Source organism: Macrotis lagotis, chromosome 2 (genome assembly GCF_037893015.1).
Source record: "Macrotis lagotis isolate mMagLag1 chromosome 2, bilby.v1.9.chrom.fasta, whole genome shotgun sequence".
Classification (NCBI taxonomy): domain Eukaryota; kingdom Metazoa; phylum Chordata; class Mammalia; order Peramelemorphia; family Peramelidae; genus Macrotis; species Macrotis lagotis.
In genome coordinates, this window is record NC_133659.1 from 116,940,989 (window position 1) to 116,957,078 (window position 16,090).

General features: G+C 33.3%; 1 protein-coding gene across 1 annotated transcript in view; it reads left to right on the top strand.

Annotated features, from left to right (window-relative positions):
* CENPF (centromere protein F) overlaps positions 1 to 16,090 on the top strand; it is an 82,411-nt gene that overhangs the window by 35,170 nt on the left and 31,151 nt on the right. The window contains 3 exon segments of the mRNA XM_074222662.1: positions 2,101 to 2,229; positions 5,875 to 5,997; positions 14,815 to 14,950. Of these exon segments, the coding sequence (XP_074078763.1) occupies positions 2,101 to 2,229; positions 5,875 to 5,997; positions 14,815 to 14,950 (388 nt within the window).

The following is a 16,090-nucleotide window of genomic DNA, read 5'->3' on the forward strand; positions in this document are numbered from 1 at the left end:
ATCCTTAAGGAAGAAAAATAAAGTATAAGAGATAGTTTTTTTTTTTCTAAGTTAAAGGTAATAGTCTTTCGTCTTTGTTTAAACTCCACAATTCTTTCTTTGGATACAGATGGTATTGTCCATCTCAGATAGCCCAAGATTGTCCCTGGTTGTTGCACTGATGGAATGAGTGAGTCCATCAAGGCTGATCATTGTCCCCTGTTGCTGTTAGGGTGGACAGTGGTTTTCTGGTTCTGCTCATATCGCTCAGCATCAGTTCATGCAAATCCCTCCAGGCTCCCCTGAATTCCCTTCCCTCCTGGTTTTTAGTAGAACATTAGTGTTCCATGACATACACATACCACAGTTTGCTTAGCTTTTTCCCCCACTTGAAGGACATTTACTTGATTGCCAATTCTTTGCCACCACAAACCAGGATGCTATGAATATTTTGTACAAGTGAAGTTTTTACCCTTTTTCAGCATCACTCCAGGGTATAGGTCCACTAGTGGTATTGCTGGATCAAAGGATATGCACATTTTTGTTGCCCTTTGGGCATAATACCAAATTGCTCTCCAGAAAGATTAGATGAGTTCACAGCTCCACCAATAATTTATACTAGTGTTCAGATTTTCCACATCACTTTCTACACTGATCATTGTCCTTTCTGGTCATATTGGCTAGTCTGAGAGATGTGAAGTGGTATACCCCAGAGATGCTTTAATTTGTATTTCTCTAATAAATAATAATTTAGAGTAGGTTTTCATATAACTTGGATTATTTTGATTTCCTCATCTGTAAATTGCCTTTGCATTTCCTTAGACTATTTGTCAATTTGGGAATGGCTTGTTTTTTTTTTTAAATTTGACCCAGTTCTCTGTATATTTTAGAAAGGAGTCCATTTCAGAAATACTAGTTGTAAAATTACTTCCCAATTTACTACATTTCTTTTGATCTGGATTACAGTGGTTTTGTCTGTGGAAAAGCTTTGTTTTTAATGATATTCTCCATCTCTTCCTTGGTCATAAACTGCTTCCCTTATAGATCTGACAGGTAAATGATTCCTTGATCTTCTAGTTTGCTTATAATATTGTTTTTTATGTCTAAATCCTGTATCCATTTTGATCTTATCCTTGTATAGGGTGTGAGGTGTTGGTCTAATTCAAGTTTCTGCCATACTTACTGTTTTGGAGATGTTTTATGAGGTCATTGGGATCAGAGAAAATGTCTAGTTTGCTATATTCTTGTTTTTGAGATAGATGCTCCTAGTATGTATTCTTTTCAGAAATTTTGGATTTCATAGGTTCTGCAGTATTCAATAACTTGTATTCACTAATACAAAATCATTCAGAAACAGGAACATAAGGAGAATTAGCTCATTTCCATTCTAGAAGTCTTTTATAATCTGGCTCCAACCTACATTTCCAGATTGACTACTTTCCTTCATAATGGCTGCCTTTTTGTTTCTCATAAGTTCAGGATTGTAATTAATTTATCTTGTTTCATCTTTCAATTAATTCTATGTGATATTAATATGCACAGGAAGAGGAATCTCTAATGTTATGGTTTAGAACCTCCAAATCAAATGAATTTTTTAGTATTAAATTATATATTAGGTAAATTCTTTGAACCCTTTATAGTCAATTTTCTGACTGTAAAGTAAACTAATATAGACTGTTTTCCCAAGCCCCTCTGTTCTCTCCTCATATTTTCATTAAATATATTTTCAATATGTATGCTACATATGAGTTTTAAAGATTTTTATTTCTTCTTTTTGAACTGAATTGTTAGTATTCGTTATCTCAGTTGTATTCATGTATTCGAACTCCTTTTTGCATACAGTTCCAAAAATAAAATAAAATAAAATTAATACTCCAGTAGATTGTGTTAACAGAATACTTCCTGTCTATAGAATATTAGTACTTGTCTATTCCCTACCCAAGCAGTCCTATATTGATTACCAGAGCAGTACTAGTGTTAATTATATTTTCTTTAAAAATTGATGGTGAGTCTGGCTTTCTGATGTCTACAGCTCTTTCAGTGTACTGGTTGAATAATCGTTTTTTATTTAGCTCCCTCTTCCCTGGAACAGTAGCTATTATTTTTTTTCTTAATTTTTAGGAACTCTCTCATCAACAACGTACCCTCCAGTTGCTGGATCAGGAAAGCTCTCAGATAAAAGCCAAACTAAGCCAAGAGTTACAACAAGCCAAAAGTACTCAAAACATGTTGCAGTCTGAACTTGATAAAGTAAGTTGATCTTCACATTTCTGTTGCGCTACAACCCCACTTCTATTCTGTATACTAGCTTTAAAAAAAAAGTGCTTTTCATCCTCAAACACTTTAAAAAAAACTGGTTACTTGCTTTCCTCAACATCTGTCCTTTGAGTAAAATTGGAAGTGAATTATTTTGGTTTAATCTCTCTGGAACTTAGTTTCTTGTTTTTTAAAATTACCATTTTGTTTTCTGTTGTAAATTATTTTTCTTCTTTCTTCCCTTTCAAACTGTACTAAGTGTTTTACAAACATTTTCTCTTGTAAGGGATCCTGTGGGGTCTTTTTTCATTTCTTCCCCTCTTAAACATTTTATTATACATTTTTCTCAATTAAATATTTTTTTCTCCCTCTCCTTTTCAGTACCCTCCTCTAAATGAATAAACAAAACCTTATTTTATTTATTTATTTTTAGTTTTTTGCAAGGCAATGGGGTTAAGTGGCTTGCCCAAGGCCACACAGCTAAGTAATTATTAAGTGTCTGAGGCTGGATTTGAACTCACCGTACTCCTGACTCCAAGGCCAGTGCTCTATCCACTGCGCCACCTAGCCGCCCCAACAAAACCTTATTAAGAAGAAATTCTCCTAGTTATGCAAACCAAATTTCTGCATTAGTCATGTTCAAAAATGAATCTCTATCCTTTGATTTGCTTCATCATAAATTACTAGTGTCCTGTTTGGTTTTTGTAGGAATCAGAATTCTCAAGTCTTTCAAAGTTATTTTTCTTGGGATAGTTTTAAAAATTAAATAGTTAACATAATTATATAGTTCCCACTTTATTCTGTATCAGTTGATATTAGTCTTCTTTGCTGTCTCTTAACTGTTCCTGTTATTTCCTATGGTATAATGTTGTGTTACATACACTTGCCATAGTTTATTCAGCCATTCACCTGTTAATGAGTGATATCTTCCAATTATTTATTAAGGCAAAAGAGGTACTATAAATATTTTATGTATAAGTAAATCCTTTCTGTCTTTCTTTTATCACATGTTGGGAATGATGTTATCTCTAGATGTACACTTTTACAATTTTTGATGCATTCTAAAAAATGTCTATGGTTTTCGTGCTTGATTTCTTGAAATATAGTATCTCTTCTTGATTCTGACTTTTAAGTTTTATTATGTTTTTAAGTTATTAAAATTGTTTTAATAATCTTTATTATCTTGTATAATTAGTAACAATTGTTTGAGCTATTCTGATTTTCAGAGTCTGTTATTTGGATAAGGTTTTGCAAATATTGTTTTGAATGTTAATTCTTCTTTCTAGTTTTACTAGTAATATTATTTCTAATTCTTTTCTATTCTAATTTAATATAAAATGTGATTTTTAAATTCTTGCTCTTTTTCTTACAGGAATTCTAATTGATTTAATGACCAAACTGTTGTTCTTATTCTTTTCCCCTTTCCTTTTTCCTTTTCTTTGTATTTGTCTTATCTCTTGCAGATATGGGGAGATACTTGCTTCCTTTGGATTTTGTCTTGGTTATCCTGGCTCCATTATAGCTTGAATCATTAGTGTCATGTTTTGTTTGGGACATTTATTTTTTGGTGATAGGGTCAACCTCTGCACATTTCTGGATGGATTGCTTAGGGCCCTCTCTAATCATAATTTTTATTAATCTGGAGTACTTCCAGGACTTTCTCTGGCTACTGAATGTTCCCTCCAGGTTGTCTTAGGCATTGTGTGGCTCAATCAGACATCACCCAGTATTATTCCCTGTTCTGTAAGTGGTTGGGTTTACAAGCTCAGCATATTTATATCTTAATGAGGCATATAGTAAGTACATAAAAATTCAAAGAATAAATAAAAAGTGAATGTCAATAACAAATAACCAAATATAAAGTAGTTTGATATAGGGAAGGCTAATTTTTGGGACAGGCTGTGGAATAGATTTCAGAAAATGATGATTGAGTTTTAAATTGAAGGAAGAGAAGGATTTATATGAATTTGAAGAATGTAGGATAACAGTAATGATACTAATACTCCTCATAAGTTTTACATGACCCTTAGTATGTGCCAGGCACTACAGGTTAAGTGCTTTTATTATTTTCTTATTTATTATTATAATATCTCATTTGAGGGAGAGTAATATGTAACATAATTACAAAGATATTTGAAAAGGGATTTTAAAAATTAAACATGGGAGTTTCTTGTTTATTTTAAGAGAGAAAAGATTGTCAGTGGCATTGATTTCCTATGGAAATAACATGGTCAAATGGAACCGAAGGAAAATTACTTTTTTTTTTAGCATTATGTAGGTAAAATCTGGAGTAGAGAGAGACCATATATGAGGCTTTTAAAGACAAGGGAGCTATGTGTCAAGCAAAAAAAGGTTGAATTAAGAATATTTGTATAATATAAATTATATAATTGCATAACATGTTTTAACGGAGATTTGACAACTGATTGGATTTTTGGAATGAAGTAGAGTAAGGTAAACTTTTGTTTTTGTGGGGGTTTGATTCTTAAACTATATAGTTTGTAAGGTCTGTTTTATAGAAATGTTTGATGGTGTATACCTTAGTTTTTTGTTTTTTTTTTTAAGTTTTTGCAAGGCAGTGGGGTTAAAAGTGGCTTGCCCCAAGGCCACCTGTCTAGGTGATTACTAACTGCATGAGACTGGATTTGAACTTAGAACCTCCTGACTCCAGGGCTGATGCACTATCCACTGCATCACCTAGCAGCCCCTAAACCTTACCTTTTAATATTTTTTTTTTAGTCTTTTAATTTTTTCCCTAATCCTGCCCTATGCAGTATTTTTTGTTCTGATTAATTCATTTTTTAATAGTTCACTACTTAGGTAAGGTTTTCCACCTGTGTAGTAAACTATCTTTCCTTCATTATTTTCATATGAAGCTTAAATTTCCTTCATTTTTTTTTTTTGGTCACTTTTGTTTAAACATTTTTTTTCCCTCTAAGTTTTACTTATAGTTGTTGTGTATTTAGTGGAGTCTGTTTCTTCTCTGAGTTTATCTCCTGTTTTTTTTTAACCTACAGTTTTTATGGTTTCTTATCAGTATTTTCTTTTTTTTTTACTCATTTTCCTAAGTTTCAGTTCCTGGATTGGATTTTTGTGTTAGTGCCAGTCTCTCCTTTCTCATAGATTTTTGGATGGTATGGACAAGTCCTGCTTGGTTCTATTCCCCTCATCTTGAAGCTGTGGACATTCTAGGAGGGGTAATTGGTATCAGCTGAAATCACTTTGTTTTGGTTTTTTTTTTTGTCCAGGTGATCCTCATATACCTTTTAGTCATAGCTTATTTTTTTGTCTTATGCTTGCTCTCTCAGTCAACAAGCAAGAAATTTTTCCCCCCTTGTTGAAAAAACTCCTAGGAATGAAACAAGTTACTTCTGAAGACTTGTCAGTTTCCCTACTCATTAAAGGTCTTCATCAGAGTGTGCATGAAAATTATTGATAATGTCACTGGAGAATATTGTTGAGATATAGGCTGGACTAAGTGAATTTTAAGGTCCCTTATAACTTTGTTTAATCCTTGTTATGATGTTGTAAATTCATGCTTTCTAAGGTAATTTTTTTCTTTCAAGCATATAAATCATGTTTCATGTATTATATGTTAGGAAGAAAGGGGAAAATAGAATATGCTCTTCTCTTGTCTAGGTAGTAGCAGTGAAACAGCAACTGGAGAGAAATTCAGAGGAGTTTCAGCAGAAGCTCTACAGAACTGAGCAAGCACTGCAGACAAGTCAGACAAAGGAAAATGAGCTGAGGAGGAGCATGGAGGTAAGTGAGAACTCTCAGAATTCATCATATAACCAACCTGTGAGGTCAGTGATGAGTGTTCACATAGTTCTCTATAGCTATATTTGTAGGGGGCATTTTTTTTTCCAAATTTATCTTCTGTTTATCTTAAAACTATGGGTTATGTGTTTTCTGGCAAAAGGTAGCACAATAAAGTTTACCAAACATATGTTTACCCCATCAAGTATAACTTGAAATAATGTAACTATGGAAATTATAGAAATATGTGATGGTTCATAACTATTTTGTTTATATTAAGAATGTGACTCTTTGAGAAGGGAGGTAAAAAGCAAATTTGTAACAGAAATTCCAAGAATTCTTATTTCAGTTCTCAAATAGAAAGATCAAGTTATTGGTTCTTTACAGTAAAATTTCTTCACTGTTCAGGGTACTCTTTGGGTTCTATTTCTTTTTTGAAACCCAATTGAATGCCTCCTGTTATTAAAGGCCGCTTCCTTTCTTGGATCACCAGCTCTTAAAGAGCACAGATGGTATCATTTTTTGTTCTTGTACAAAGTTCCTTGCATATAGTAGAATTTAATGTTATAGAGTTCAGTTAAATAGAAACTTCTTGATATAAATGGAACATTGACTTATATCTGTAATCATGTTTGTTTTGTGTAAAATTTCAGTCAAGAGTTCAATTAAAATAACCTTATCATATGGTCTGTATAGCGTAGGAATTTAACTTTAGTATTCAGGATAACTACTTCTGTCCAGTGTTGACATGGTTTTTCTTTGTTACATAAACATGGTCAGTAAGAGAGATTTCTTGGCACAACTTGATATTTTTTTTTCTAGGCATGGTTTTCTATTGACAATTTTAATTGATAACCATTAGTTTTTTTGCAGTAGACTTAGGAGTTTTATTTTGTAACTTTAGTCATTTGAAGGCAGTTAATATATTGATGCTACATGAAGAGACTTGTGAATCAATATTGAAATTGTTAAAACCTATTTTTGAAGGAAGGAATAGCAAAAGAATGCCACTTTTTTTTTTGCTTCGTTAAAGATCTTTTTCTGACAACTTCGTGGCAAATTAACTGTTCATTAATCATGTGGCCCTTGGATAAATCACCCTGAGTCTATTTACCTCAACTTCCTCATCTTTAAAATGGTCTTAACTGTTAAGCAGGACCTGGTGCCCACATACATGTTAAGCAGTATTATTAGGAAGTGATTCTGAAGGGGATTCAGTTTCCTAATTCAACGATTATTTAGGTGCTTGGTCTTAACAATTCAAGATTTCCCCTCGTTTCTACTGATGTGTTAATTTGTTGTTGAGAATATATGGAATTTTAAGCCATGAGAAACATCTTAAGAGAAAACCTGGGGATCTTTGTGGCCAAGAAATAGAATGTTAGTGTAGAAAATAGTGGCTCCCAAGGAGTGTTTTGTATGGAGAAGTGAGTGAAAAGCTGCCAAAGCCAAAGTAGAGAAAACTTCATATCAAATGTTGGTTTTATTAGCAAACATTTTGAAATGGAAGTGTTTGTTTCAGCAAAACAAATGTTTGCCTTTTGGCCAGGGGGATCTACTAGCAGATGCTTCTGCTGACATAGCCACAGGCAGATTGGCATTGAACAGTGTCCTCTGTGAGCTGGATTTTGAGCCAGTTCTCATGTGATGTTACTGGCTGCTGGTGAAAACATTTTGTAAAAACAATCGATTGATTAGGATGGTTAAAACACTTATAAAATTAGTTTGCTTGGCCAAATCACGGTGGCCATCTAGGCCTCTGTGCAGTTATTTTCTTTTAAGATTTTTTTTTTTTTGTATCTTGTGCAAGATGTGATTTACTAGTGGAGATACAACTATAGAATAGCTAGCCACAATTAAGCTCTAGTTTCAAATGTTTCTAATACCTAATAAAACACTACTTAGAAAATGAAATCATAGTTTTACATTACATTTACAGTTTTCTTATAAAAAAGGGAACAGGGTTTTGGGGGGAGATTGTTGACTTATTAATTGCACTTTGCATTATGGGTTGGGATTAAAAATTGATTTAACAAGTGGTCCTTGGTTTTTGCCACTATAGTGCCCATAATATTCATTCTCACCCACAACAAAAGCAAAATTATGGGGAGCTGAGGCATATTTTATGTAGAGTAAAACATTTTAAATGCTGTTGTTATTTTTGTCTTTTGATTTTGGTAACTGCATTTTAAATGATTTAATTTTAGTGTAAAGTTTAATATCTTATAGATTTTTGAGACAGAAATAATATTAACATATACCATTTTCTTGTCCCCATTTAGTTAATTAATTTTGTACTTGCAGTGAGAAGTTAGGAACACTAGAAATGCAATATAGTAGTCTAATAATGGATAAAGTTACCCTGTAGTATCAAATTAGCGCAGAATTAACTATTCAACCAGGTTGCAGTGCCAACTCAGTAGCATTATGATGTAGTGCAGTAAAATGCTATCATGTTGACAATCCAAATCTATGAACATTTGCCTGGGGACTTTTCAGGCATAGATATCTGAATGACTAAGTTCTCTGAGGAGTTTGTCTTGGCACATAAGAATGGGTGAGATATATAGGAAGAAAAATAAGCCTTCCAATCCCCATTTCCATGATGATGCAGCCTTTCTCCATCAGGAGACATTAAATTTTATTCATGGATGGAATTGAGAAGTACCAAATAGAAACTAAAATTTGTCGTCTTTAGCCTTAGGAAATGATGCCTCCCTTGTTTCTCCTAAAAATAGTTGGATCTGGGTGGTTTTACTTGCTGAATACTACTGTTGGCACATAGTTATAGGAATTTTTGTTGCATCTTTTTCAGGGTAGGACCAAGTTTTGCAAATTATGTGAGGATGCCTAGGAGAATATATCCTTGTATATACTTAGATCATTGTTATTGACAAGCTACCCAATCAAGTCTAAATTAGCTATCGCCCCACTGAAACTAATTGCTTATGGATGCCAGCTGATATTGTATTTTCAGATGTTAATTTTTATTAATTTTGCCCTTTCAAAATTCTTGGATTTCATTAACAACTTTTTTATATTAGACTAGTGTTCTTAAAATTAGCTTTATGCTTCTTATAAACAAGAGTTTGAGGTAATTCCAGAAGAGGGGAAACTCAAGAAAAATTATCTTATGTTTGAGATTGACTTTATGTCAAAATGTTTCGGGAAAATAGATGCAGATAAAATTTTTTTGGGGGACTGGCTAATGATCAAATAGGATAAATTTCTCAATTTAAGAGATGCATTAATTGTGAACATTTCTACTATGTAATGATGAAGCTATACTTTAGTAATTATAGTAAAATTTTAATTTTTGTTATAAATTTCTTATCAAAAACATCAATCAGATAATTTTGACATTTAGTTTAAGTTCATACTTTATTCCTGAGATAGCTTCAATTTAATGAACTGTCATTTTGGTGAATAAAGGGACAGGACTAGGAAACACATGATTTAAAGTTAGATCAGATTCCATTTCAGTAACAAAATTAAAAATATATACTTGGACTGCTTGCCAGTAAGTTTCCAAGTACTTTTCCCTAGTCATCCTCTCTTTTCTTGCACTTGGCTTTACTACATTGGTACCCATCTGCTAGTAGTAACTAGGCTGATAATTGAAGGCAGTATTCCAACATAGCTTTGCCAACACCATCTGTTATCTAATAGTGTAGCAGGGTGTTGTTTAGAGGGCACTAATATATATTTTTTAAAGAATCAGTTTTATTTCATTTTTTGAGTCTTGGTGAGGCATTTAAAAAGTACAATTGTTATCAAGACAAATCTTGGTTTAACTGTTTTACAAATACCTCTCTTATCCTTGTAACTTGATTATAAAATTCCTGGAAGGAAGATGTTATAGTAAGCAGTAAATCTCTATGACTCTACAAATAGCCATAAAATAGAACTCCAAATCAACCTGGAATGGCAGGGCTAGCAAAGAGATGGGATGAAATAATCTTTTAGCCCAAGAAACTTGGATGATCACCAAATGATCACTCATTTTGGTAAAAGGGGAGCACAGAGCAGGACAGTAAGCATCCCAGAAAACCAGCAATAAGCTCCATCTCAGTGAACCACTGCCAGCTCAGTGTGGTGGAGCTGGCATATACCAACACCAGACACCACATGCTTCACCATGTCCCTGGAGAAATATAGAAACACCTCACCATCCTCAGTGTACCCCAGCAGCAGCATTAAGACCCTGACTCAGCCCTAGACTCCTGCAGCCTCCAGTCAAGACCTTTGCAACCTCCAGCAGGGCCACCCCTTTGTTGCATCATTAGACCTGAACCCCTTGGCAAAATTGATGCAACTCAGGGTAAATAGCCAGGACTGATCCTGCAGCCTCTGACACAAGAAACCTTAAGATGGTCCCCTTTCTACTCCAGGAGCAGAGCTCAAATTTAAAAGAAAGGAAAAAAGGCTATAAAAAAAAAAGATGAACAAAAAAAAATTATGGTGACTTCTGAGATTGACCAATATGACTAGAAAGGAAAATGGCCGATGTTGGATGTAGGAAATCTGGGATACTTAATGCATTGTTGATGGATTGTGAACTCATCCAATTATGGAATTATGTCTAAAGGACAATAAAAATGTGCATGCCCTTTGATCTAGCAATACCTCTCCTGGGTCTATATTCTTAAGAGATCATGAAAAAAGGGGTAAAAATTTGACTTGTATAAATATCTTCATAGCAGCTTTGTTGTGGAAAAGAATTGGAAATTGAGGGGTTGTCTATCCACTGGGGAATGGCTAAAAAAATTGTGGTTTATGTATGTGATGGAACACTATTGTTCTATTATAAATCACAAGGGATAGGATTTGAGAGAAGCCTGGAAAGAATTGCATGAATTGATGCTGAGCCAGATGAGCAGAACCAGAAGAACATTGTACAGGCTAACAACAGGGGATTTATGTATGATCAGCCTTAATGGACTTGCTTATTTCATAAGTGCAACAGTAAGGGAAAATTTTGGGGTGTCTGTATCCAGAGAAAGAATTGTGGAGTTTGACCAAAGACCAAAGACAATAGACCTTTAATTAAAAAACAAACAAACAACATTATCTTGTTATTTAATTTTGCTATTTTTATATTTTATTTTTTTCTTAAGGATTTGATTTCTCATCACATTCAGTTTAGATCACTGTATAGCATGAAAACAATATAAATACTAAGACTGCCTTCTTTGGGGAGGGTGGGGGGAGGGAAGCAAGATTAGGGGATAAATTGTAAAATTCGAAAATAAATTTATAAAAAACAAAAGAATTACCAATATTATCTTCTCAGCTCCATTGAATCCCTTATATTTTCCTTTCCTTTTCTTATCTTTTTAGGCTTCTCTTGAATCTGGAGTCTTGAATACTAGAAATTATATTTTTTGTTCAATTCTGAGGGTCTTATGAACTTCTGCAATCCTTGTGCTTAATTGCATGACCATAATTGTACCACTAATAGTACAGCTAGAAGAAATATATAAGAGAGTTTGGGTACAAATTGAATTTGAAGAATTGACTTAAAAAGATTAAGAGATGAGAAAAAGGAGTAGCACTGGGTGCAGAAGAAAAGGATAAGATTGAAATAGATAAATTATTTTACATGCAAAACCTGTTATAGTGGAGGGAAAGATTGGGAGGGTTGGTGAAAGGGGTACCTTACTTTCATCAGTATTGACTCAAAGAGGGAATAACATACACATGTTGAATATAAAAATGTTATCTTGCCTAGCAAGAAAACAGAAGGGAAGGAGATTAAGTAAAATAGGGTGGGGGGAGAAAGGAACTGACAGACAAAGTGCAGAGGGGAAGGTAGAAGAAAGAAGCAAAAACCCTGTCAAGGAGGGAAAGGGTGAAAGAAGAGGACAAGCTGGAGGAAATTTAGAAGGAAGGGAACTACATCCTTAAATAATCATAACTGAATGTGCATGGGATGAACTTTACCATAAAATGGTAGTGGATAGCAGAGTGGATCAAAAGGCAGAATCTACAATGTATTTACAAGAAATGTGAAGCAGACATACAGAAATAACAGAATTACATAATAAGAGTAAGACTCTGAATCAGAATCTATAACTCTTCAGGTGAAGTTTAAAAAATAGGAGTAACAATCCTTATCTCAGTCAAAGCAAAACTAGACCTAATTAAAAGAGATAAGGAAACTACAGTCTTGCTAAAAGGAACCATAGCCAATGAGAGAGTATCATGTACTCCCAAGTGGTATAGCATCCAAACTGTTAAAGGTAAAGTTAATTTGAGTACAGGCACAAATCAGGTAATCTCAGTAATCTCAAACCACATACCAAGATAAGGTCAAAATGGATACATGATTTAGATGTAAAAGGGGACACCATAAGAAAATTAGTGCAAGGAATAGTTTGTCAGATCTATGAATCTGATAAGGGAGAGCACTATAAAATGTAAATTTGATAATTTTGATTAAATAGTTTTTGAAGAAATTTAATGCAGCCAAGATTAGAAGGAAAGCTGAAAATTTGGTGGGGGGGGAATCTTTAGTGTCTCTGATAGTGGCATCATTTCTCAACTAGTGAATGTGGGAAAATTAGGACATGTTGATGGAGTTATGAACTAATCATTCTGGAGAGGAATTTGGACCTATGTCCAGAGATCAACCAAATTGCATAACTTTTGATCCAGCAAAACCCCCAACTGTTTCTATTTGAGATCATGGAAGCCTTACATTTCCTTTAATTTCCATTTCTTTGTCTTCACGAAAAGAGTTGCTACATATGTGTTCTTCTTTTCTGTTGATCTACTGGTGATATTGCTGGCTCAAAGAGTATGCACAGTTTTGTAATCACTTAGGCATAGTTCCAGATTGTTCTTAAGAATGGTTGGACCAGGGGGCAGCAGCTAAGTGGCACAGTGGATAGAGCACCTGCCCTGGAATTCAAATCTGGCCTCAGAAACTTACTAATTGCCTAACTGTGTGATCCTGGGTAAGTCACTTAACCCTATTGCCTTAAATAAATAAAATTAAAAAAAGTGGTTAGACTAGTTCACAACTCCCCCAACAGTGCATTAGTGTCCTAGTTTTGCACATCCTCTGTAGCATCTGTCATTTTCCTTTTCTGTCCAATTGGCCATCCTGATGAATGTGAAGTGTTAATACCTCAGAGAGGTTTTGTTTCCCTAATCAAAAATGATTTAAAGCACTTATTCATTTTTAGTTTTTTATCTGATTATTAATAGCTATGATTTCTTCTTTTGAAATTGCCTGTTCATATCCATTGGATATTTTATCAATCAAGGAATGTTCTTATTTGTATAAATTTGACTCCCATTCCTGTGTATCTGGGGAATGAGACCCTTACTAAAGAAAATTGCTACAAAATTATCATCACTTTCTTGCTTTCCTTCTAATTTTGACTGCATTATTCATTTATTGAAAACTTTTTTAATGTAATCAGAAATAGCCATTTGTTTCTCTCTGACCCTCTGTCTCGTAGGCATGTCCTTTTTCTTTATGGATCTGACAAGTAGTTTTTTCCATGTTCCTTTAATTTGCTTTTGAAATCACCCTTTATGTGTAAATCATAGTAACTTTTTTAATCTTATATTTGAATATAGTGTGAGATGGTGGTCTATGCCTACTCTCTGTCAGACTGCTTCTAGTTTTCCTAACAGTTTTTGTCTAATTGTTAAGTTCCTGTTCTTGCCCTAGTAGTTTAGAACTTTGAGTTTTTAATCCTTGTGTATGTATATAATTTTCTTATTTCTGCTTACTTTGAATCCATTTTTATAAAAATCATCTCAACTTTTTTGAATATCATTTTTCATTTAGTTTCTTAAAGCATAATAATATTCCATGTATTCATATGCCACATTTTATTGGTACCCCCTTTCAATCTTAGTACTTTGCTGACCTAAAATTCCTGATATGTATTTTGGCCTTCTTTCTGTGTTTAACCTCCTTGAAAAAATAGGTTCTTTGATTCAAGGAGTGTAAATACTTTGATCATTTTAATTTTTTTAATTCTAAATTATTTTTAGTAATTATTGGACTAATTTTAATCCTTTCCAGCTGTGTGTTTGTCTGATTGTCTTTTCATGCCTCTCAAAGGACTTTTATTTAATGTACTAAAATAACATTGTGATTATGGGATTTCAGTTATTTGGAGAGTTCCATGTATGGGTTCTGATTATAGTGTTACATCAAGTTTCATTAAATTTTAATCTTTACCAAATGAATTCAAGCAATATAAAGTAATATTTTACATTGTGGTTGGCTGAGATTTAGGAGTACTGTGGTATTTTCCATTTGAACATCTTTACATCTGATTTGTTTGCTTCCTCTAAAGGAAGCTCAAATAGTTAGCATTTTTTTTGTGGTACTATATATAGATGAAAAAAACATATCAGATCCCATGCCCCCCAATACTTACCTTTTCCTTTCTATTCTTTTTTTTAAGTGGCTTGCCCAAGGTCACACAGCTAGGTAATTTATTAAGTGTGTGAGACCAGATTTGAACCCAGGTACTCCTGACTCCAGGGCTGGTGCTTTATCCACTCTGCCACCTAGCTGCCCCATTCCTTTCTATTCTTAAGGCTTATTCCTTTCTATTCTTAAGGCTCATTATTTAAATTAAAATATCTGCCTTCTTTAAGGAACATAGCCTAAAAGTTTTTGAGTTTGTATCCATTGGTCATAGTTTAGATTCCATTACCAAATCAAGATAGCAGCAGTTACTTCAGTTTGCAGTGACCACTTTATTAATCTCTTAAGGGTCAATTTCACATGTTCTTTTAGAAAAAAAATTTTTTTTTGTTTTTAATCAAATTTTGTTTATAAAATTTTAGGAAATGATTCAGGAAAAACAACATTTCAGCCATCAATTAGATAAAAGAACAAGAGATTTCTACCAACTGGAGGAAGAACTCAAGAAAACCAAACATTGTTTAAAGCAGAATCAGAATCTTGCAGAAGAAATGAAAGGTAAGTTGAGTACTGTTTTAAGTTTTTGTTATTTAAATTGTTATTTTCACTAAGAGAAGAAAACGTAAATCTTTGAATATCCTGGAGATGAAGTAAATAAAGTTTTCCTTGGATAATGCCTTAATTTTTGGTTAGATGTAGGGAAGAGAGCAAGACTTAATGTATATTTTTACATGTAATCTATTTTAACAATTTTATGTTATCATAATTAGAATTATTTTATATTAACTGTCCCCAAATGACTGATTTGCAGGTCTATAAAAGCAAAATGGTAAATATCTTCAAATAGAACTATGTGGTCAGTAAATAACTTTTCCCATAATGCTTTTTTTTTGGTCTCAAATGTGTTCATTATACCAAGGGTATTCATTTAATTATTCGTTATAATTTTTATTATGAATATTGGGGATACAAAATCAATTCTATTTTTTTCTTGATTTCATTCTTTTATCATTGACATTTCTATAACTGCCTGTGTCATGTTTCATTTGTCTTAAAGTTTGGAAATCCAGCTTTCTTGTAAATCATCTTTGGGCTAAGTTTAGACGTTAAGATCTGCTGCTAATCATTGTTCTGGTCTTGTCTTAAAGAAATCTCTTTATCCTTGAAGTATGCAGGCAAATGCCAAAAAGTCTGGTCTGACCAGGATGTCCAAATTAGTCTTCTTCACTATCACTAAATTGTCCTTGCAAGTGTATTTATTAAATCATGAATTTTCTTAGCAACAGAATGGAAGGAGGGGTTGTTTCTAGTTCCTCATTTTTGGTTTCCTCCATAAAGAACAATCATATTGTTCATCATACCTGTGATGCAATAAGCTTTGTAACCAATTATGATGTTTCTGCATTATGTGGCTTTCTATTCTGGATGCTCCTCCTTAGCCTTACCAATAAATTATATGTGCCCAGAGCTTTGTACCTCGGTTTACCTGTTAACCAACTTTTATTTAACTGTGTTTTTCCTAAGTCTTTAATGACTCATTCAGTCAGGTAAGAAATCTAAGAAAATATTTTTGCAGCCAAATAATGTTCCTTTAATAACACCTGAATTTACAATTTAATTTTTGTGTGTATATTTTTCCTTCATTTTATCCATATATTATTTTTATTTGTTTACCTCATTTACTGATAAAGGTACTAT